This window comes from Anser cygnoides, chromosome 4 (genome assembly GCF_040182565.1).
Source record: "Anser cygnoides isolate HZ-2024a breed goose chromosome 4, Taihu_goose_T2T_genome, whole genome shotgun sequence".
Classification (NCBI taxonomy): Eukaryota; Metazoa; Chordata; class Aves; order Anseriformes; family Anatidae; genus Anser; species Anser cygnoides.
In genome coordinates, this window is record NC_089876.1 from 52,271,929 (window position 1) to 52,296,858 (window position 24,930).

The 24,930-nt window shown below is 36.3% G+C and overlaps 1 protein-coding gene across 6 annotated transcripts in view; it reads left to right on the plus strand.

Annotated features, from left to right (window-relative positions):
- The window catches only part of TLL1 (tolloid like 1), a 143,035-nt gene extending 125,539 nt beyond the window's left edge, over positions 1-17,496 (plus strand). For 2 of the 6 annotated variants that reach the window (XM_048076161.2, XM_048076160.2), the window contains exons 20-22: positions 1,078-1,291; positions 4,410-4,660; positions 6,641-17,483. In XM_048076161.2, the coding sequence (XP_047932118.1) occupies positions 1,078-1,291; positions 4,410-4,660; positions 6,641-6,775 (600 nt within the window). In that variant the 3' untranslated portion in view covers positions 6,776-17,483. Of the gene's footprint in view, positions 1-1,077; positions 1,292-4,409; positions 4,661-6,640 lie in introns of all 6 variants that reach the window. The other 4 variants (XM_048076163.2, XM_066996135.1, XM_066996136.1 and 1 more) reach the window with 3 other exon arrangements.
- The last annotated feature ends 7,434 nt before the right edge of the window (positions 17,497-24,930 follow it).

The window sequence follows — 24,930 nt, forward strand, 5'->3', positions numbered from 1 at the left end:
CTTGAAATAAATTTGTTGATAACAGTCCAGTCTTGGAAGACACTCTTCCATATTTGAAAAGCAAGTATTAGTCATATCTGCTTTAGCAATTTCTATAGGGTGTGACATGTGCCTTTGGGAAATGCCTTTGGTTGGAGACTCTGAGTCTGAGAAATCTAAATGCCATAAGTTTTTAAAAGTAGGTTGCTCAGGCTCTGCTCCAAAGGACACTTAATATATATTTTTAATAGAACTGAATTTGTCCTTACAAGCTTCCGTAAGCACTGATAGAGACTGTGAGAATCCCCAGGTGCTCAGAAACTGAAATAAATGCTTTGAAGTGTAGAAGAAACACATCACAGATTTGAGATGAAGTAGTTTGTGATCATTGTGTTCAGAACATTACAGCAATTTGAATCTTCTAGGGAGAGGTGAGGAGGGTGAAAGAGTCTGCTAAAGTGTTTTTTATTTTTAATAAACATAGTCAAAATCATTTTGCTATTTTTCATAGTAATTTCACTAGCAAAAATATGATGTTAGCGTGAAGGATGCAGCATGAAATATTATTAGTGTTGTAACAATAAAAATAGCATCTCCGAATAATAGATTAGAAAATATAATTATCACATATAACAAGTCATGTGGAAAGGTCATTCTCAAAGGCTTTAGCTGTGGAGGGAGGTTTAAAAAAAAAAGCATTATGATTCACAGATGTTTCAAGGCCTCTGCTGTCTGAGGAACCAATAGATTTCCTGCTTTTTGCTTTGTTTCAAATGTTCTGTGAAATTTGGAATAATACTATAAAGGGCACGCATTCAAAAGAAGGCCACGGTATTCTAGATTTAATATTCTGTTACAGATACTCATTGACTCTAAAGATTCCCTTTTATATGAAGGGAAATTGGCAGTTTTAATCATTATTCCACTATCTCAAAAGTGGTATGTGATTCAAACCTACAGAGTTGTGGGAGCAGTAATGCTAAATCTGTCATCTTTACATCTACGTTGTATTCTGAAACATGCTAACAGTACAGATGTACGTTATAGATACAGTACTACATTGCCTCATTTTCTTTTTCTTTTTATTTTTTTTCCCAGACCTTCAATGAATTTGAGATAGAACAACATCAAGAATGTGCCTATGATCACTTGGAAGTTTTTGATGGTGAAAGTGAAAAATCACCAATTCTGGGACGCTTATGTGGCAATAAGATACCAGATCCTCTTATTGCTACTGGAAATAAAATGTTTATTCGCTTTATTTCTGATGCATCAGTTCAAAGAAAGGGCTTTCAAGCAACGCACTCTACAGGTCAGAAAATCAGGATGTGGATTACTAATAATTTCCCCTTCATTCTTTAGTAGAAGATATTCATGCATTTACTTTTTACTGACAGGATGATTTAATAGATAACACAATGTTACAACTAAATCTAATGAAACCTTAAGAACACTTGGAAAAGTCAGAGAATGCAAAAAACATTCTCTAATATTGTAGTCATTTCTTTATCTCTTTGCTTCTGACTTTCTCTTTTTCTCTTTCTCCTTCTTGCTTTGTCTTTTTTTTTTCTTAATAATTTTATAGGAAAATGATTAAAAGATTTTGAAACAAAATCTGATAAAAAGATGATGTTGGCATAGACAGTCTAAGAAATATTTCCTAGGTTTCATTAGTTTGTAAAAGTTTCAATAGCTTTTCATTGTATTTTAAATGGCAATACTTCACTGGGACATGAGATGCGCCGCTATTACTTTCCTCTTCTAACTTAAACAAAAGTTTGGGTTTTGTATAAACAGCTATTACTTTCCTGTAGGGCTAAAAAGGAAAGACAAGCCAAGGAACAGTAAGAAAAACAATACTGAAAACTTTCTTAAGACCATAAGAATATAATCTCTTAGAAATTTGGCATTTAGTTTTGTTGTTTTGCAGAAATTGAGAATAGTGTTTTGCAATTGCATTAATAGACGAGGACGTTTTCAGTGTGTGCTTTATTTCCCAGACGTTGTTTGGCTTACAGTGGCCCCTAGTGCTGAATCTCTGAACTTCCATTGCTTGCTGTAAGACGAGTTTTTTTGTGTGTTGTTTCGTTTTTCTTCACTTTTTCTTCCTCAATATCTGTCTTTACTTTCAACAGTTCATTTTCTTTCATCCAGTATTTGGAAATGGATATTAATGCAGAAAATATTTATAAGTACCTTTTCTAGTACATAAGGTTTTCTGACAGGTAGCAGTCATTAATGGAAGATGAGAATCAAGGTGACTAGACACGGTTCATACCATTTGATATTATTCATCAAGTCGATGTGTAATGCTCAGCTAATCATACATCAGTTTTAACACTTATTTTTTTTCTGCTTTGTTGAGAACAATTTTAAAACTGTGTAAATTTAATTTCCCTTTTAATTTTCCTGGAAAAGCAGTAAGCAACAGTATATGAACTGTTTTTTTCTTCATGATCTGGGCCTGGAAAGTGAAAAGCTTAACCACCTATCAGTCAATTTATGCTTTTCTTGTTTAAGATTCTGTTTTACAAACATGTCATTATTTGCCTTCCCCACCTCAGTAAACACTTACCTTAGGCAGAAAATTAGATATAAATAGTAATAATTACTCATGTTAAATTATGATAAGGTAAATAATAAAAGGTCAAAAGTCTTGTTAGAAACAGGTGTTATGAAACTACCATTGAAAAGTGCTGAATTTTATATGCCTTACCTGCAAAAACTTTTTGAGCAAGCGTAATAGTGCTTTTCTGAGAAAGCCTGGAGAATAAAATCTGCCCAGTTTTTAAGTTGTAAAAATTATTAAGTTTGCCTCCTTAAGCTAGAATATTTATTTCACTAGACTGTTTTTGCATGAAATTTTCACTAAGTTGAACAGCACATCACCTGCATCTGCTTTGAAGTACCATTGAATGAGAGACAACTCAGAATTTGTAGCCTTGAGACCAAAACAGTTGTTCCATAGGAATTTTACCTCTGTGCTTTGGACTCATGCCCAATGAATAGATACCCAACAAGAGTTTAAACGGTGCATTGTATTTTATTATTATTATTATTTTCTAGCAGATAATAATAGAAACATGATAAGACTATAGCAAGTGATAAACATTCAAAAAAACAGATTGGATAGAAAGACTTCCCGAACTTCCCCAGGTGGAGCAAAGAAATAAGGAAGAAATTCTTTATAAGGAAGAAATTCTTTACTCTGAGGGGGTGGTGAAGCCCTGGCACAGGTTTCCCAGAGAAGCTGTGGATGCCACACCCCTGGAATTGTTTAAGGCTGGGTTGGATGGGGCTTTGGGCAACTTGGTCTAGTGGGTGGCATCCCTGCCAATGGCAGGGGGGTTGGAACTGGGTGGCCTTTAAGGTCCCTTCCAACTGAAACCATTCTGTGATTCTGTGAAAGGGAATTGCCATTTTCTGCAGCTGCTAGTATGGCTATGCATTTTCTTTAAGGACATGTCACAGTTCACTATATATTTTTTTCTTTAGTACAAAAATAATAATAAAACGGTCATAAAGTAAATGAAATTAAAAAATCATTTTTTTCCTTTAAAAGGAAAAAAAGAATCAGTTAATTAGAATAGCAATGAGAAATAAATGCTTGAAGGATCTCATTTGTCCAACAGCTTGATAGACACAGTAAAGTTCTTTATTATTTAATTTATAAACTCTTTAAATAGTTATAAACAAGCTCTAAAGCAACATACACATTTTATGCCTGTGTAGAAGCAGAGATTTATAATCTGTTTTTGGCATAGGGCAAGGTTCTCAGTTTAGAACTTGCCACAAGAGACTTTCTCTGGCAGTGACAGCTTTCTCCCAGCCAGGACCTTTTGCGGAGAAAGACCTGTCCATGTCCATGAACTACAAAACAAGCTGGCAAGGTTAGCTGTAGTGTTTAGTATTGAACTGGTTCTCCAGGCACAGCATAAAGATTAAATTTGACACTCTTTTGTAACATGGAACTCTTACATGTGCTCCTGTTGATCGCTTACTGCATGTGCTAGAGCTGATACCCTTCTCACCCCCACCACTTGTTAATGATGTCATCAACCCATGTCAAAAAGCTGACACCACTTAGAGCACTTGCCTTGCTCTCAAATGACTACCTGAAGGAGGTTCCACCTCTTGAACCACTTTCCTTATACCTTTGGCATTCCCTTTTTTCTTTTACTTGAAAATTATGAAATATGCTCAAGTCTTAAAATTTATTTATTAATATACATATATACATATATATTTAGAGGAAACATGGAATGGTGGATCTGTCTTCATACTGGGTAGTATTCCACTCTACACATTGTTTGATTGATCTGTTTGTAGAGTAAAAATGTGCTCTGAATAAGGTAGGGCAGCTATGGAAAGAAAATTTTAATTTGCACTGAATAAGCTTCTTAGTTCTCTTTTCCACCCCAACTTTTCAGAGTGTGGTGGTCGACTGAAAGCTGAAACCAAGGCCAAAGATCTGTACTCTCATGCTCAGTTTGGCGATAACAACTATCCAGTTCAGGCGGACTGCGACTGGCTCCTGGTGGCAGAGCATGGCTATCGAGTTGAGTTAATGTTTCAGACTTTTGAGGTTGAAGAAGAGGCAGACTGTGGTTATGATTACATGGAGCTATTTGATGGTCATGATAAGTCAGCAATGAGACTTGGTCGATTTTGTGGATCTGGGGTAAGTAACCAGGTACTAAAGTTTTTTTTTTCTTTTTTTTTTTCTCATTGCAATTAAAAATAGAAAGAAAGAAGGGGCAGAGGAAAGAAAGAAGAGATGAGGTTAGCTTACTACACCTTATGATAAAGATACCAGATTTTCTACCCCATTTTTTAAAAAGAATTTTACAGGCTTGTACTAAAATGCACCTACGGCATATGAAAACTTTCCCTTGAAATACTTCCAACAATAGTTGATAGTTATTGATCAAAGTATTGTAATGCTATGTTAAGTTTTAGGTAGCTGGCAGTGGAGTGCTTTTCAGTGCCCCCGAAAAAGTTAGCAGTTTTTTCCTATAGAGAGAAATGCATTGGTATTGAAAATTATCACATTCAAATTCTGTCAATATGAATGAAGAAGCCACATTTTATGGGAAAGGGGCACCTGGGAAATATTTATAATGCACTCGTCTATTGCTTAAATCTGATTTTAGGAAAAAAATGCTCTTAACTATGTTATTAATATGAGCCTTAAGAGAGCTCTGTCATTACAAATGCATCTCTGACATGGTTTAATTGTGAGACATGGAGGACATTGTCTAGGTGACATCCTGAAAAGGATGCATATTATTTCTCCTTTCAGAGTTCCATTGTTCTGTTGGCTACCTGCCTTGTGAAAGCTGGTGCCATGATCCCACAAGTCCTTATCAATTCCTTATATGTGTGCAAATGCAAGCACACTTTCATACATAGTCTTTGCCTACAGAAAAGGTTTGCAAAAGGCTCTATATGAGATGGTAGGAGCTCTTAATCAGCCACATGCCACTTCTTTGGATTTAACTACAGTGCCTGATCAGTGCATCTGAGATGAGTGCATCTCAGTCATTCAGACTAGTTGCCAGTTTTTAAACATTTTTTAAGGCATTTTTTATGACACTTTAGGTGAAGGAAAGGCGCTACCACTGAACTGCAGACAATATATGCTAAGGGAATTGCTACAACTGAGACCACCATCTACTACTTTACACATAACAATACTTTTCAAGTTGGCCTGTATTGCAAGTAGAATAGCAGCAAGTTGGAGAATAGCCCAGCCTCAGATGAAAAAAATCACTTTCGCTGTTTTTGTTTTTCTGCTATGGTATGGATGAATGCCTTAGTAGACTGTTCCAAACCCAAGTATGTAGGAAACGTGGAATTAAATAGAAAAGCTATTAAAAGCAATTAATCCAAACTGAAGTCGGGGTGTGGGAGCACTATTAATGCACATTACTACTTTCTCAACTTTAGAAAAAGGACTTGGTATTTCAGTTAGTACTTCTGATCAATGTGCTTCAGTAATAAAGCAGGCCACCATGAGGGCTGTGAAGAATATGTTTGAAAATAAGTCAATGTTGGAGTCAATTGTTTGTCTAAATATAGAATATTATGAATGGTCCTGCCCTTTCACTTACATGACTGCAACAGAACTGTAGAAGACATGTGGGAAGGACAAAAAAAACAAAGAGCTTTGGTTTTCCTTGTCTCTTAAGAAAAGGTTGCAGAGATATTCAATACAAATTGGACAAGGTAAATCAGATTTGGAAAATATTTAGATTAGCATTTATTTAGATTGTATGAAAGAATGCTGTTCAGTCTCAGAGCTCAAGATTGAAAGAGTGGTTGGATATTAATACAAAACACAAAAACATGTAATAGTTAATTCCAAAATTTCTGTCAGCAGGTAAAAATTCAAACATCTTGATGTAAGCTGACCTTCAGCTTTTAGGAATTTTGGTTAGCATTTCCTCAGTCTGCCTTAAAAATTCATACCCTGTGATTTAGAGCTGAATAAGTAGAAGTATTTTGTTAGTTGATATAAGATGGCATCATGTGCAATTACACAACTACACAACATGGCAAAACAGGAAAAGAGAAGTATCCATAAGAAAAAATCTGAATGAAGGGGATAAATACACAGACTAGGCACATAATTTATTTATTGTTTGTTCATTTATTTTAGCCACCAGAAGAAATCTATTCAGCAGGGGAAGCTCTTTTACTCCACTTTCACACTGATGATACAATCAACAAGAAAGGATTTCATATACGATATAGAAGTATAAAATATCCAGATAGTGTGCGCACGAAAAAATAACATGAACCTCTATGTAAGAGAAGGAGAATGCGGAAAAAAAAGGAATGCACAGTGGAAGAGAAGGAAGGTGTCTTTTTTTTTAAACTGAAGTTATTAGCACAAAATGTTTTATATGAGTTCAGTTGAAATAATGACTTATAAGACCAGAGACTAAAATAAAATTAAAAAACAAAACAACAACAACAAAAAAACCCTGTCCCAGTGGAATAGACGAGATGATGATATGCAGGCTCCATACTCGACACTTCTCTGTGAAGCTGGTGAAAGGACTTTGCATGCTTCCAGGAGAATATGAAAGCTTTTGTTCATAGTTTGACGTTTGTCATAGATGCGTACAGATTCAATCAGTTGTGTTTAGGGGAAGTGACCTGTTCTTCCTTCTGACAATTGTTTGTTGTCCAGGAGAAAAAATAAAGCTCTTTTAGGTCACACACTCAAAATACTCTTCTTATATCTAGTTGCTTTAACTTTGTATCTTGCATACAGTGTGTACAACGACTTGAAAAAAGATATGAAATGGGAAGGTCTTCCTGCATTGTTCTGTATTTTTTACCAATTCATCTACCATATCAGGTTATCAGTTTTGAAACTGGAAAGTCATACTTCTGAAACGTAACTGATCTTCAGAGTATTTTGTTTTACTAGCGACTGAAGTCTGAACTGTTACATTGGTCATCAGTTGCTTGACCAATCACTAGTTGACTGAATTCGAACAATGTAAGAATCTGAAAATGTTAGGTTTACTGGTTAAGTAAGCTATCTCTGATGATGTGCTCTTATTTTGCACTGAACGTAGAATATAGACTGAGATGAAAACCTGTCATGAATCAAAATATGTATCCATGAGAGGCAGAAATAGTATCGTCTGAAACTCCTCCTATTTAATTTGTTTTCAGCAGTACATTTGGAACCACTACTAAGCTTTATTTCGTCGGACCTCTTTATAAATGAGCTAACAGCCTGGTTTAGCTAACCAGAAATGAAGCTGCAGTAGCATCCAAGTGGGAGGTTTCCTAAAGATTCTTTTTTGGGGGAAGAAGAGTATCTGTGATGGTGAAAAAAGCAAAACAAAACAATGGACACAGGATTTGTTTGTTATCAAGAGTGAATTCCTATGGTGCTATTCCATGAACATTTAAAACAAACAAAAACCAAGAAGTTTTAGACTTTTGAGCCAACAGCTTGCAGATCATGAATGTCTCCCTCTGCGTGGCTGCATCTGAAGAAGGAAGGCTTTACTACTCTGGGGGAGGGCAGGTTGCAATGGCAGCACTAGTCCTGTGGAACAACTACTACTATTGCCTTAGAATCCTCGCACATGATCAGACAGATCTTCCTGTACATACACCTCTAATTTGATAAATAATTCGACGACTCAGACGTTTTAGCATATGCTAACAGAAGGATCTTCAAGAGAAAACACCATCTGCAGAATGAGATCATCTGCCTGTAAATACAGTGACTTGCTTTTGATGTAGACATGTTATGTTTAGAACTGAGATACTCTATGTGCTTTAGGCCATACACGGCTTTAGTCATAATGTATATGCATTATGTAAGTATTGTATGAATGAGTGCTCCAGGGGAGCGAGAGGTATTGTGCGGATGAACATTGAGATGTTTCTTTATGTGCCAAGTTCTATCAGGACCCTGTTCGACTGTAGCAACTTTTCTTTAAAGGCTTCATAGACAGATAACAAGGATTTCTAGTTGGCAAGAATCAAGTTAAAAGTATTACGTTTCACTCTACAATAAATATTATTTTGATATCCTTTGATGTAAGTTGCTACTCAGATTAGCTTAGTTTCTGTTACCTTACTATGAACATACATTGGCACTAATAAATCTGATCTTTTTTTATAAGAATAAAACCCAAATCTCTGCATAGTTGTCTTTCACTGCTTTTACACCTGTATTACTGTTTATATATTACCATTTTCATTTCCAAAAAACTTATGTGTATGAAGTCCAAAAACTGAACAATTTCTGTATTTTTATAATGCTGCTCCACTATCCTTTTTTTTTTTTTGGTTCATTTTTTTTTTTTCAGGGTGTTTGCACAAGGATTACATTTTATCCAAGTTGTTTTACTACAAAAATTCAGGAAACTTACTGTAGAAGTCAGAAAAGAGTTGCTATAAACTTTGATTACAAAGTTAAAATAAGTTTCTCTAATTGCTTATCCGTTTGTAGATCCCATATTGCTTAAGAGCAGTGAAGGTGAAGGTGTTGTTCTTAATGATCTTGATGACGGATAGACAGTCTGGATCATATCTTCTCATTGGCCTCATGGTGCTTTCAGGTGCTATTAAAAAGGGAGGTATTTTTGAGTTCTAGGAGGTTTCTCCCATTGCAATGAAAATCGCATATTCAGTGAACTCCGTGTTTAATAAAGTATGCCTTATAATTAGCCTAACAATGAGAAAATAATGAAAAAACTATGTACAGTGATTACATTGTGAAAAACTATGCAAGTTTCCCCCAAAATCTTTGCAAACGAGATTTTTTTTTTCAACATAGTATTTAAAGATCTTGCCTGTTGACTAGTCCACAAAACCAGATACAAAATACAGCAGCCTGGAGATCTGCCTTCAGGGCCTATACGTTCAGCGTGTTTAATGGCAATGCTCCCAGTAGGGTGAGGATGGTACTTATTTTAATTCCTGTTTGCCACAGCCTTTCTTGACCATGGGCAAACTGCTGGATCTGAATTAATTTTCCTGTAACTTGACATAAAGATTTCTTCTCAGCTCTGTAAAGAGCTCCTGATATGTGCAAATTATTATTCTTTAATGTTATTAAAATCAGAATAAAGTGTCAAGTTGATGGAATATGCTGTCAGATGGACCTGTTTGTCTGACTGGCTCTTGAAGAATTTAAATTTGTGGTCAATATCATGCTCAGATAAGAAGAAAGATATGTTTGTGAAAGGCTATTCTTCCATCTTTAGGAAAAAGAAAACCAAATCATTGATGAAAGTCAATTAAAATGACTATCTTCCATAAGAGCTGAGGGTCCAGCTGCAGTGAATAAAGTGTATATACACAGCAGATATTCTGTTCTTTGCTGGCCATTTGTTATAATCTGCAACATATTTGAGTACTCTTACCTTGTGAAACATGTGAATCAGCAAACTGAACTAAGCATTGGTGAAAGCTAGGTCAGATCTTTAACGTGGTAAGGCAGCATTGCTTTTTCATTTAAATCAGCTTGCTTTTGAACCACTGTGAAAAATTAGAATAATTGGCTGGAAGCTTTATTCACTTGGGGGATCAGGGGATCAGTCCTGCAATTTTGCTATGATGCCAGGAGTGCAAGTGGCACACTTTTTTTTTTTTTTTTTTTTAATAATACAGGAAGTTGTTGTTGACCTCACAGGTTGTATGCCGTGGTAAATGCAGCTGCGTGGTGCACCATCGTAGAGCATGGTCACTGCTCAGGCACACTGGAACTTTCTCTTGTAATGAAATGGTTCTGTTCTGGTAGAATTTACAGATCTCAGAGTTGGTTGAGAACCTGGTATGGATATGTAATTCCAGGAAAATCTTCCATCTTAAAGTAGAACAGACCGGAAGGGAATTTTCCTTCGATTTCAGGTCTTAAATTGGGCTCAAATGAGTATCAAGATATAATGGGTTTTATTACAATAACATACGTGACTATACAGATTGGCACAACTTTATTTAAAGACTTGCTCCGTGTTATTTTGTTTTAATTATTATTTGATATTTATTATTTTTATGAATCAATTATTAATTGATTAATAGAATAAATAAAAGTGGGAAAAAAAAGAGGAGCAAGGACAAACAAAATGCTCAGAGAAGGAAAACAACAACACCACAGATACAAATATGTTACATTACCAAAAAAAAAAAAAAGGGCAGAAAAAAATAGATATAATCTCCAGAACCAACACTGTTGCTAATATATATATTTTTTTCAATGTGTCTTTCATAGTCATTAAAAATGCTTTATGCTGTATTGCTTTCACTTACCTGAAGGAAGAGTTAGATGAACAATTGGATTGGTCAGTGTATTTTTTGACCAGGGAACCGCTGACAACCTAAAAAACAAAAATGAAGGAAAACACATTTTGCAATTTTTTTCTTATTAGAAAATGTTTTGGTTATTTGTTCTGAGTTCACAAAGGAAACAAGCTGTAGCAGTCGAAAAAATATTTAGAGCACTGCGATATTAGGTGAACAGTGAAAGGGGAAACACTAGCCAGGCTTAGGTCTCTCTGTCTTTATCCCGCCTCCACAACTGCTTCCTCTCATGTTTTCTCCTTGCCTTGTAGATGGTCTTGTAACATATCAAATTCCAATCAAATCCAAGATGAAGCGATATACATATAAACAAGATTTTTTTTTTCTCCAGTGACCTTCAGACATAGTTATTCTTCCTGTAGTGCTAGGACTGTTAGAATTATTGACTTCACATAATGTTGGATGGAGTTTGCCATGCGATGGCAACTTCTGAAATACAATACTAATGATCATTAGGAATTAGTCTTCTCTTAGAACGTGATCCATGGCTTTTCTCTTCCAGCATGATAGTGCTAGACTTGGTTCTTTGTAGCCACGTTTCAGGTAAACGGCAACACAGTGAAATTGAATGGAGGGAAATTACAATGGACAAGGAAGAAGGAAAAGGAGAGTTTGGCTCTCAAACAGCATGTGATTCCCACAGAGAAGAGTGAAATTGTTTAGGGCACATGATGTGTTATGTGTAGGAGTAAAAGAATGAATTTGAACAATACAATATTTAAGCTGAGTGGAGAGGAGAGGAGACCTATCCAATGTTTGAGCTGGAATAGTTTGCCAGGGCTAATAGTCCCACCTCATAAATATTAAAAGCTTTTTTTGTACTGAATATTGCTTAATGGAGCAAGAGCAATATGCAAAGGGGCATTTCAATTACGAAAGTCCACAACAAAGTCTGTGCAAAAGATTTGCTAATAGATCACTGAATTTAAAAGTAATGATGATAGACTTTTCTAATTAAAAGAATTGAAGCAGATGACGACAAAAGCAGTTCTATTACAATAGATAGAAAACAGTAACAGTCCACATCTACAAGCTGTGGACACCTCTTGCCAAATTTCAAATATAGAGTCTTATTACACAGCTGTTGCTGAAAGTTGCTGAACAGCCTTTATTAAGCTGATATTCTAAAGATCTGTGTGCATGGTTAAAAGCTGATTTCTTTGAGATATCTTAGGATATTAATATGCTTGCCTTTTTTATGTTGTTATCTCTTTGCATGATCATAATACAAACAATTTTCATTGGTAAAATCCATATCCTTGGCTATGCTAAGAGGACCATACTGACATGAGAGTATTACCTATTGAAGTAATTAGTTACTTAAAAATTCTCATTGTTAAGATGTTAACAAAGGCAATGATTTAGCGAGGATACTGAATAAAGGATTTGGGGGATATTTGTAGATATTCATAGTAGTATGCCAATTTTTGACATTTCAGTGTGAATCTTCCTATAGAGTGCTGCATCATTGGGACAATATTTTTTTTTAAATGTGCATTTTAGGAAAAAAAATAATAAATCATGGATTTTCTTGTCAGTTTTAGCATAAAACATTTTAGTATTATTCAGAGTTTACAACTGTTCAAAGAATGGGCTGTTCAGTTACATTGTTGAAAGGATTTTTTTTTTAAAATGCTATAAATGAGGATCTTAACATTAGGGAAATTTACCGAGTGTTAAATGAACTTAGTGTGTGGTGAATTACCGTAAGAGGCCTTATTATGATGGGGGTTGGAGGGAGATAGGGAGGGGCAACTCTCATGTCATTTACAGAAAATCTGGCTCATAAATCTTATGTATCTCAAAGGACATGTTTGTGTTATGTTTATGTATAGGCACAAGGAAAGTATTGCTGAGAAGGTTTCAGAATATTTTTATCCTCCTGTGAAAAATGTAGCTTAACTCAATGAAATTTTTGAGTTGAATGGTACAGATTAAATGTTATAAAGTATTAAATACTTTTACCTAGTCAAAATTCAAATGTCCATTAATAATATACTGTTCTCCAGTTTGACTTTTTTTTTCCACAGCAGTTTTACCTTAAATGATATTTTAAAATTATTGATACCTGTCTTGTAGTAATTTTATTTGTAAGTTTACTGTGGCATCCCTCTTCTTGCACATAACTAGTAATAGGACAAGAGAAAATGGATTCAAGTTGCACCAGGGGAGGTTCAGGTTGGAAATTACAAGAAGTTTCTTCTCAGAAAAAATGGTTAGGCATTGGAATAGATAGGTTGCTTAGGAAGGTGGTGGAGTCACCATCCCTTGGGGGGGTTTAAGGAAAGGTTGTAATTAGGTTGTAATTAGAGACATGGTTTAGGGGGTAGGGGGACAGTTGGACTAGATGATCTTGGTGGTCTTTTCCAATCTTAATGATTTTATGATTGCATCTACATTTTGCTAATTTTGTTGTCTGTAGAATCTTGAACTTAAATATTGCAAAATTTTCAAAACCACCAATGTTTCACATTTGAGGACAGTTTGCTAACTTTAATTTAGTGAAACAGATGGTGAAGACTTCAAAGGTATATACGCTATCAGCCAGTAAACAATCTGGTGTCAAGCTACAAAACAGTAAATACATACTACATTGGTTAGTGCTATAGGTGACCATTTACTCAAGCTAACAGGAAGAGAGAAGAGAACACTGAAATACTGTAGAGTATTTATAAAGAGTGTTTTTCTATAAAAAAAATCCCAGACTATCCTCAGCTAGACCATGAGTGAATGCCACTAAAGAGATCTAGGTAAAAATAAAACCGTTAATAACAGAGTAAGAATAAAGTTCTGTGCTGTGCCTGGTGGATCCTGTGGTCTTCACCATGACCATCATGGCTACAGGGTATAGGGATGGGAACAAAAGGATAATGAGACAGGTATACTATGGCAGGCACCTGCAATGGTCTCTAGGAGCCTGAACATCATGGCGCCAGACTGGCAGAAAGAGAACCTTGGATGAATAACACGCATCCAGCCATTCAGGCACAATTTCCTCAATGCCTTGTCTTTAATGGTCCTCGGCAATCTCTGCATATGCTTTTTTTTTTTTTTTCCCCCAAGGAACTTCGATTGCTTGGTGTATTTGATGGGCATCCATGAAAACAATAAAGAAAATATCAAAAAATGTAAATTGGATTAAGCTTATGCTTACTTTATGCTGAGGACTACTAAACTGAAGTTGACTGGTAACAGAGATTTGTCAGAAGTAACATTATAAAGGTGAAATTGCCTCTCTTCCTTTTCTTGAGTACAGCGTATTTTCCATCAGCTATGGAAAGCCACATATTCACTGCTTTTAGCCACAATGCAAAAATAAATGACCTTGCAAGAGCAAGTTGTAGAAAAACAGGTTTTGACATGCTAACCTCCCACTGTCAAAAATTGAGTTGTGATGGATCTTTATAAGGAACTTCTGAGTTTGACAATATCTAAATAGGTTTTTAAACCATGTAGAACCACTGTGGGAGTAAAGCAATATAGAAAGGTTGTGATTAAATATGGAGGTGTTATTGCTTCTGCAAGACAACAGGAAACCTTTTTTTTTTTTTTTTTTTAAATTTTGGTCTTGATATTAATGGCTATAGGATTGCAGAAAATATCCCAAATGTGTCCTTTAAAATCCCTTCTTTGGGTGAAGCTCTTGAATGTAGAACAGCTGTTTGCATCTTAAGTGAGATGGAACATTTCAAGTGAAAAAGTAATCCCTGGAAATTGTGTTCAAATGAAAAATGTACACTAGTGCCAACACTCGGTGCTTGATGTCTATCCAAAAAGGAGGGCTATGGCTGTCTGTTATGGCACTTCATTAAATACTTTGTTCTGATACCTGTCACCTGAGGAATACTTCAGAATTTGTTGTTTGGTTCCCTACTTCGTTTATTCAAATATATAAGAAAAATAGTGAAAACCAAATGTGAGTTTGTAGCAAAATTTATTGTCCAATAAGATCAGGATTGCATAATGAAACAGATCCCTGGCACAAATAATTAAATTCTGGAAGAGGTCTACAGTTGCCCCAGACAATATTCAGATCTTGCTTGCTTTCTGTTTTGTCATGTTTCTTCGTTGAATTAAATCTCCACCCAGAAAATCATTTATCCTGACAATTTTTGAACTTGGTTTCATCTTTCCCACTGTAAATTTGTTTTGAGTGAAACAATCTCTTCTAAACTGTTGAAATTAACTGATCTTAAGTAGACATGAGGAATTGAGAGACTCTGTTTATACTCTTTTATGCTCAATTTTAGTGAGTAACGTGGCATGGCTTTTGGTATTGTTTCTTTTGATTATTCCCTTATGGAGTCTGAAAAAAATTGTGAGTGCTTTGAAGAGGGTATTTTGGAACAGATACAGTGAATAAGCTTATGTTTTATGCTGGTGAGCCTACTTCTCTTATTTCATTAATGTGTAGAAATTCCCATTCTATTCCTGCATGTCTCAAATATATTTCAGCACAAAGGTACCTCACCAAGTAGTATATCATTTTCTAGCATGCAAACACAGCAGTGCATGTTGCAAACAAGCAATCCCATTATCTTGATTGTAGAATAAAGGCTCAAACAGATGATTTGAAGATGCTAGACTGCTATGGTATGATCTGCCTCAGTATTCTTTAAATTATGTCTTGCTCATTTTCATCATGCCCTGCACTGAAGCTCAAGGCTAACTTGATTTTTTTTTTTTCTTAAAGATGCAGGAAGACAATTTTACCAGACCTTTCAGCTCAAGAACTAAGATTTGTTTATCTTTGGATCATAACACAAAACCTGTCTACTTAACTTGACTTTTTCTAATAGTTGATATTATCAAGGAACAGAAATGTTCTTTTGGGGAAATATCATTTTAGCATTTAAAATAAAACATTAGGTGATATCAACTGCTATTTTAAATCCACTTATAGGTAATGGATATGCAACATATATGTATATATATAAGTACTTATACATTTAGACACGTTGAACAAATGCAACATGTTGAAAACATCACTGTTCCGGGTGAAATGTAATGGGTAATTTAAGCTGGATAAAGTGATGTTAACATAATTAGATGCACACTTGCAATGTTCACTTGTGCCTACCACAGTTTTTTTTTTTTTTTTTCTAATGAAAGAATATTTTTCTGGAACAACTTTGGACTTTGTACAGTTGTTTACTTTGATTCTGAGAACTCTTTCATGCTTTTGCCAAAGTACAAACTGTGTTTTGAACACGTAGTTTTTTCACTTTCTCTACTGAGTTCTGCTTTCATGCTCTTTGGACAGGAGTTTCTGCCTCTGGACTAGCAACAGGAAGCGGGTATATATTGAACAGTAACCATTCAAAATTAACTACGAGAGTGAGAGAAATCTAGCAGTTACAGAACAAAATGAAAAGAATAGTCTGAAAAGAAAAAAAGAAAAGTCTGAAAAGAATAGCATCCATGCTGGACGACTGATGAAGTCACGTCATGAGAACTAACTATAATTCAGCACCAAATGGGTGTTTCAGGGAAACTGGAGATGGTTGTTGTGGCTAAGCACTCCACAAAAGCTGCAGTGATGTTTATAGAGGGAAAAGTTTCACTGACGTTTCTTCAAATGTCAGGAATGCTGTTCTTTTCCTTATGTTTCAGATGAGATGGTCATAGTATATCACATTTCTCTGACTACTTTTGGCTTACAGGGGTGGGTGAATGGCAAAGCCTGCCAGATTTAAAACAAGCTTTATCATCGCATATTTAGTTCATTGTTGTTCTGTACAGAATAGGTTTAGTTCTTTCTACTTCATTTTATGAAGCCCACAGAATACTGCACTCTTCTCATGGTCTGTGCCAGGACCATGTGTCATTCATTTGGGAGCACATGGTCGACATGGGTAAGCTTTAGTCTGATTTATAGAGCTGATGATTGCTATTAATAAGCACGGTATTTCTACAGTAACTTTACTGCTATATACCATAGCTGGGTTGAATGGTCATATGCACAGTCGATCTGTTTTTCCAGAATCTGTTTTTCATCCTGCAAGCCTATCCAAAATGTATGTAATATGACAACAAAAACAAAATATCAATCCACCAACCCTCAAAAAAAAAAAAAAAGATATTATTAAAACATTAATTAAAAGTGGGAAACAATTATTCTGTCATGAAGAGTCATTGTTACTTCAAATAACTTGTTACTGTGTGCTGCAAAAATGCAAATAACAAAAACACAACATTTTTTGCTTAAATATTGTTAGCTCGTACTTCATTATGTGATGGAATTTACCCACATATCATGTGGAAATTTGATTTTTTTTATTTTTGGCCATTCCTTCAAAGAACAAATCTTATCTGAAAATAGAAAGACACACAAGTGGAAAAATGCAACATTGGGATGTCTGTGATCGTAAGAAGTAGAACAATAACTTCCATGGGCTTCCCATATTTGTCATATCTATCATAAAAGAAACAAACAGTAGGAAATTTTCCTTTGGAATTTACTTGAAAAATACCTAACAAGAAACTGCTTTATGTGCTTTCTTACTACTCCATGTTGTCTTCAAACTGCTAGCAGAGGGAAAAATAAGTATTTTTGTATGTATTCAGAGAAATCTAAACGAATAAGTAGTTGTATTTACAAACAAAGTTCAGGAATATTCCCCTTGATTTCCTATTTCTAAATCTATCATTTCATTTTTTTATTTTCCTCAAAACATAGGTTATCCATTAGTATCATCAGAAACCAAATTTTAAATATTTTTCTTAATAGCAGTCAGTCCATCTTTTCTCCAAATTTACTTAAACTCAGTTTTCAAGGTATATGGATATTTATATGTTTATATATATCTATAAAGAGTCTTTTCTAATCCAAATTTGGAGAACATTATGATTTAGTAACTTACTTTTTCTCCTGCCATATTTGTCTACTTTGAAGATTTATTACTATTATTCCTTTTATTCTTAAAATTGCACTTCATTTGTACTGCAAAAGTCCCTTCTGTTTTTCTCATTTCCTCTAAATTCAAAGATAGTCCATATTTCTTAGAACTCTAGTTCCTTATTTATCTGCCTGTCAATCATTGTGTCTCTTGGGACCACTAGGAAATTGGTTCTTTTTAGTTCTCTGTACAGCTGAAGTAATGAAGTTTTGCACTGGGGTTGTGCAGGTCATAATGTGACCTTTGCAGTTTATCACCCAACATCCTTCCAGAATTAAAAGACTTCACCACTATTTATCTACTTATTTTTAACACCCAGATCAAAGCTGATATAACACATTTCTGAAATTTAGACTAATCTTTAAGTACTAAAGGAAAAAGATGGCAAGTCATTTATAGGAAGCACATACAAATACATGAGTAGACTCAAAGTGAAATATATTCTTAACCAAGACAAAAATCTTCTTTCTTTTGTTTATAGGACCTCTTCACCTCCTCTGATTCAGTTACAATTCCTCAAATGAGTGTTTAAATGAGTGCTGTTTGCTACATGTTGACAATGTGCTTAAGTGGTCTTGAGGCAACAGGTACATAGAAGAGTAAGACTGAGTTGGAAAGTGTTAAAATTCCACCATCACTAACGGGGGAGTGAGAAGTGTCATTACACAGTTGCAGTGGGTTGGACTTTCTTGTTCAAATGTCCGCTTTGTTTATTGGCTGTCCTTCTATAGTTATTTCTTTGAAGCTAGTCAGAGTGGTGCCAGCGTTATGCTGGATGCAAGAATTGATTGGGGTTGATCCAGCCTTGAACTCACTTTCTCTTACTGCGCTGGTGTGGGACCATATAAAGCTGAAAGTGAAGAGAGACTTCAAATGATTTGGTTGCTGAGCATTGTCATGCTTTCTTACTGCCTCCCTGCATTTGGCATGTGAAATCATCTATTCCTATACTATAGACATGGTTGAGTCTCAGCAATGTGTTAGCACCTACAGTGATGCATTTTGAGGAAAGGAAGTGAAAGTCATCTCCCAGTGACAGAAGAGATTGAAGTGGCTGTACTGTAAGGACCCAAACGGTTTCATTCTCATGAATGAAAACTGAAGAAGATTGTGTCCATCTTTTGTCTGGGTTAGAAGCTGAGTGGCTTAATCCCTGTAGGGAATTAGCAACTTCAGTCAAAAACATGTAGCAAAAGAAAGTAGAGATCAACAATATTGCTTTGGTGGTCCAGGCCACTGACCTAAGCAGTATGCTCCAAGGTAAGGAATTTTAATTTCTAGAGGGATTTCTGAATGTATCTTACTTGTATTTGCTATAAAATTCTGGAAAAATTACTCTGCAGGAGTGAATTGGGATTTGTTATTATGTAAATTTGTAGGTGTACTAAATTGTCTCCTATTTTCTAGGTATTGTTAGTCCAGTCTGAAAATGCATGCTTTTCTCCTTAGGATTACAGTGTGGGGCTGGTGCCCAGTAAAGAGGAATTTTTGTACACACATTCCTGCTTAAGAGAAATGGCTCACTTTTCCTCTGATGGGGAAAAAGGTGAGACCACAAATATATCAACCTTCTTTTTAATGTCATCTCTACCTTCTCCTTTGTGGTCCAATGGTTACAGGGGGGAGGGGAGAGAGGATCTGTTGGACTGTGGGGATGCTTCTGCTCTGAAATTTTTGGACAAATATGAAAGGGAGAGAGAGAAGCTATCACATATCACATCCCCACAGGAAGAAGCAAATAAATTTCAAGACTCAAGGACACTAGTTACTGAGTTAAACATCTGTTTACACCTACACACAAAGCAGCAACCTTGGCTCATGTTCATACAGGGTCAGTGTGGAAAGACAGCTGATGATTTTCTCTCTGAGCATGAGAGGAGAAAACAAACACAAATAGTATTCTGGCTAGATGTTCTGTTTGGAGGCTGGGAGAGAGGTGTAACAAATCATGCCAGGAAAAAATAGTAGTATAGAGCAGGAATTAAGCTGTTCAGGAATGTTCCTCACTCTGAAAGAACTCAAGAAATGAAGCACGGATAAACCTTGCTGTCTTGTTGCTACACCCTTAGGCAAATTCTTGCTATTCTAGTAGAGTGCTCTCTAACTCTTACTAGTATCTTCCCTCCTCTGATGCCTCAGAGCATCCTACACTACCACACATTAAAAGAAAATCCCTTTCAGAAAGTAATTTTCTTTTTTTTTGGCCTTACTGTCAGGGAAAGTACACATGAAGAAGACAGTTTTTTACTGATCAGGTTGGTTAATAGGCTGATTAGGATATAAGTAAGACTATTTTCTTCTAGATGGTGTTGATGACTGTAGTTACAGACCTGCCATGAAGAGCAAGCATTAATATATTAACAATTGCTGCTATTGTTCCAGCTGAGGGTTGCTCACAGAATATAAAAACTGAGTCACTATTTGACTTAACAAAACAGCCACATAACTTCTGGAACAACAGCCTACGCAAATCTTCCTCTTACTGGTGTACTCTTCTAACAATAATGTCTCCTTCAGTATGCCATCCCTGAAAAGGAATAAAGGTGTTCGTATCACCTTCACATTCTGCAGCATAGTGATAGACAGCATTGTTGCATGCTTCATGACCAGGTGATACAAACAGCCATTATTTGGCCAGTCTCATCTAAAGAGGACTAATTCCAGTGCAATGCTCTATAAGAGGTGGCCAGCCAAACATTCCTTTATGCCTTTCCAGATTAATTCAAAGACCTGCAAATAAGGTTAGGGGTCCTGAAATCCCCAATTTTCTGCTTTAGCTTTTTCACTCTCCTCTTCTGCTTCACTGTAGTGGTTTCACACTGATTGATAGGTAGCTAAGCTCTACCACACCTCTCTCTCACTAACCCTCCTCAAAAAAACAGGGAGAGAAAATATGATCAAAAAAGTCTCATAGGTTGAGAAAAGGGCAGGGAGATTCCTCACCAATTACTGTCACAAGCAAAACAGATTCAGAAATTCATGTAATTTATTGCCTGTCACTAGCAGACTAGAACAGTGAGAAACTAAAAGCAACCTAAAAACATCTTCCCCTCATCCACCCTCTTCCACCTCCTCCCCAAAAGAAGCTCAGCTGAATGGGGAATGGGGGCTATGGTCAGTCCATAGCACTTCATCTGCACCGCTCCTTCATGGTCACTCTCTGCCCCTGTTCCACGTGGAGTCCCTCCCACGGGATGCCGTCCTTCCCAAACTGATTCTGTGGGGGCTTCCCACAGGCAGCAGCTCTTCAGGAACTGCTCCCACATGGCTCCGTACCACGGGGTCCATCTGTCAGGAGCAAACTGCTCCAGCAGGGGTCCCCCATGGACAGCAGCTCCCCCCAGACCCCCTGCTTCTGCGTGGGCTCCTCTCCACGGACTGCAGCTCAGGCTTGGGGCCTGCTCCTGCGCGGGCTCTCCATGGGCCATAGCCTCCTCCAGGCCACCACATCCACCTCCTCCACCAGGGGCTCCTCCACGGGCTGCAGGGGAGATTCTGCTCTGGTGCCTGGAGCACTTCTCCTCTTTCTTCACTGACCTTATGTCTACAGAGTTGTTTTTCCCTACGTTTTCTCACTGACATTGTGCAGCAGTTTTTTCCCTTTCTTAAATCTGCTCTCCCAGAGGCCCAACCAACATCACTTCCTGGCTTGGTTCTGACCTGGGTGGGTCCTTTTTGGAGCCGGCTCTGATCTGACATGGGACAGCTGCTGGATTTTTCTCAAAGAGGCCACCCCTGCAGACCTCCTTCCACCAAAACCATGCTGTGTAAAACGAGGACATTCATGCAACCGTCCATTAAGGGGCAGCATCCCATACATATGTGCATCCTCCTTGAAAACTGTGTTCTTAAAACAGTAATTTACAATTTCTAATTTGTGGACCATATGAAAGGAATTAGTAATGGCAGTTAAGTAAAATGTGTTTATAGGCACTGATCAGAAGGTATGACACATATATGAAATTGCCAGGATCCAATTTAAATTGATTTTTTTTATGAAGCTTATCTAATGAAAATGGTCAGGTTTCATAGCAATGACATTGAAAACCACAGCGCAAAATAATTTTAACCAGGCCATTATCACCGAACATGGCCATAAACACAGCATGGCTACAACAGATTGGTGAACAGTCACCAGAAGAGCAAAGTCACTATGTAGTCACTATCTAATATACTCCTTAATTATATTCAGAAAGTTGCAAGACTTGGTACCTTTTTATGACTAAAGGTGGCCACCGGTCCAGCTGCAATAACCGCTAATGGTTTGCATTTCTTATGTCTAAGAGGTAGAATCAACAAAGTGACTGGGAAAAAGCTTGAGGAGGACAATGGGTCTTCATGATTGTTTGCCCTGGTCTTTGCATTTGATTTTTATTCTTGAAATGTATTCAGCTAATGCACTTTTTTCAAGTGTGAATCACAAAATTTACTTGTTTGCATTTTCCTTGGCATGATGATTTTTGAAAAGTTGTCTGTTAGGTTTTCCTCCATGCTATTTACATGAATAAGATAAAGAAATTATCACAAAAATGTAAGTATTTTGGCTACAAATAACCCAAAGTTTTTGGTTTTTTTTTTTTGTTTTGTTTTGGGGGGGTAATTTTTCATGACTGTTCTGTGTTTGTTGTTGTAACAAGAAAAGGTTGTACTAGGGTACAAAACACATGTCGAATTCAGCAAGAGATTATAAACCAGAGTACACTCATGCTGTATACTCAATAGTATAGACATATAAGCCAAATAAAAACCCACTACTGACTTACAGTTACATTCCAAGAAATCTTTACATCTTCCAAACACTTTCTTTTAGACATTCTTTTGCTAATAGCCATTTACTGTTTTATGAAATGGAGTTGGTTAAGGAGTACAGCAATCTTGTATAAACTGGTTTGTGTTGTGATGGGTCTTTTTTTTTTTTCCCCCCCCTCATTTTTGTAGTTTTAATGTTTAAACTGCCAATGAAACAACTCGACAATTATTTCTTTAGACAGAGATTAGTTTTGTAAGTAGTTCTCAGAGATCATTCATGAAGTTAGAGAAAATCTCTTCTGTGAATGATTCATTCTAGACTGCAATTCAATGTACTCTATTAATATGGAAACCTTAGGTGGGATTTAAACCTCTCCATGATACTGGTCTCCCTTTTGTTCTCAACAGATGCAATATGAATTTTGTCATTGAATCAGTGCAAAAGATTTAACTCAAGGTGCTGAATAAACATGACTGGGAACACATTTGCAGGCAGTCCTCAGTTGACTGCAGTCTCCTAATGTTTATCTCATGTATCATATAAACAGGGTAGTAGGTTGGAGGGCAAGTTTATAAACCTTGCTCTTTTTGATTGATTGAGGAAATGCAGGGTAGGCCCAAGGTAAGTCATTTTCTTTTAACAAATGCCTTTTTAGCTAGTGAAGAAGGAATAACCAAGGTATTGCTAAAAAAAGGACTTGGAATTGCTGTACCTCAGTCTGTTAACCACTTAATTCATAATTCTGTGTGTTATGCTATTACAAATACATAAATAATCGCTTCAGGATGAAGACGCATGGGCTGCTTAAATAACATAGGAATGTGTTTCTCTGCCAGCAGAGGCTACAGCTTACAACACATTTGGAGCTGCAGGTTTCCATTCCTCTTCATTATGTATGCTGACAGCTTTTAGATAATAAACATTTTGTTGTCATCTCCGAACTAACTGGCATTAGAATGAATATAATAACTTCCCACTTCTGTGTTTGAGGATGTACTGGGTGAGCTCCAAATGGCCTGAATACCCTGCTGTTCAGGGCTGTGATTTCTGTGGGGAAGACGGTTTACTGAGGACATTTTCAGAAAGGGGAGCCAGTGGTAAGGCCAGTGGCTCAATGAGTTTTACACTAGATGGTGTGTAGATGAGCTGACAGTGTTGACTGGATTAAGGATGACTAAATACTGTGATCAGCTGCTGTAGTCATGGTAGGAATAGGAGGGATATTGAGAAAAAGATACAAACAGTACCTCTGATATATATATAAAAAAATCACTTGTAAGTTTCACTGGTATGGTTGTTTTTACTTTTACAATCTGACATTGATGGATTAGAAATAAAGCATTGAGCATCTCTGCTGAAATGAATTGATATACATCATACATTTCATTCATGACTTCAGTCTTGCTTTGAGTCTGTATTTCGGAGTTACTAGAAAGTAAAGAATGACATTCATTTAAAGCTTATTTTTGATATTTTATATGAGACTAAATTTGGTAAAAAAAAGCAAGATGAAAGTGATTGCAAGTTAGATACTGTTTTTGTTAGTCATTTAAATCTACCTTTAACATGCCTGATACTTCAGATAAAGAAGAATATAAAATAAATTTTGTGAAGTTCTATCTCTAATTAATGACCTCAGATGGTTATTTCTGATTAGTATGTACCTGACATTGTAGAAATAGGAGACTTCACCAGCTATCACATTATTTTTATTCTATAGATTCTATGACGAAAACTAGCTTTGCTCTTTTTTTTCACCTCCCAATTGGTTTTAAACTTTGAACAAATGGATTATTGAACTGACATAATCAGACAGGAGAAGAAACTGCTGGGTACAAAAGCTATTTTAACACTTCAGCAGATTCTGCTCTAAGGTGATTAGTCAGTGACTTCCTCCAGCTGAGTGGCTCTGCTTCCCTCAAAGCAGTAGCAATGTGCTGTTGTGCACGTAGATGTTGTCAATACAAGAAAACAAACTTGGAATTTTACAAATCTGATCTAACTTCCCCTTTTTTATCTTCTCTTTTATACAGAAAATACGTGTATAAAAAGGTCTTTCATTTGTTTCTTTTGTGTTATAGCTTGTTTACTTTTAAGCGTTGTAATAGCTGCTGCCGTCCATTGTTGGTAATATTTTTTGTCAATGCAGTATGGTCTGACAGGACCTCAAAACTAGCAAGTCTTTTGCTAGAAGCCTTCAGTGTTGCTCTTCTGTTACAAGGAATAACCACAAGTTTGACTGAGGGTTGGCAAGTTTTATCATCATAAGGATGGTTCTTTTGTGGTTGTTAAGCTAAAGTATTAGTGTTTGTATGCCTACTGCAAAGCAGTGTTCCTTTGGTCAATACAGTTACAAGATTTCCTGCTTCTGTTAACAGAAGGGTGTAAGCTGATCTAAACCGGTGCACAAGACTCCAGTTGCACCACAGCCCTCCCTGAGTGTTGCACACGACCTCTGTC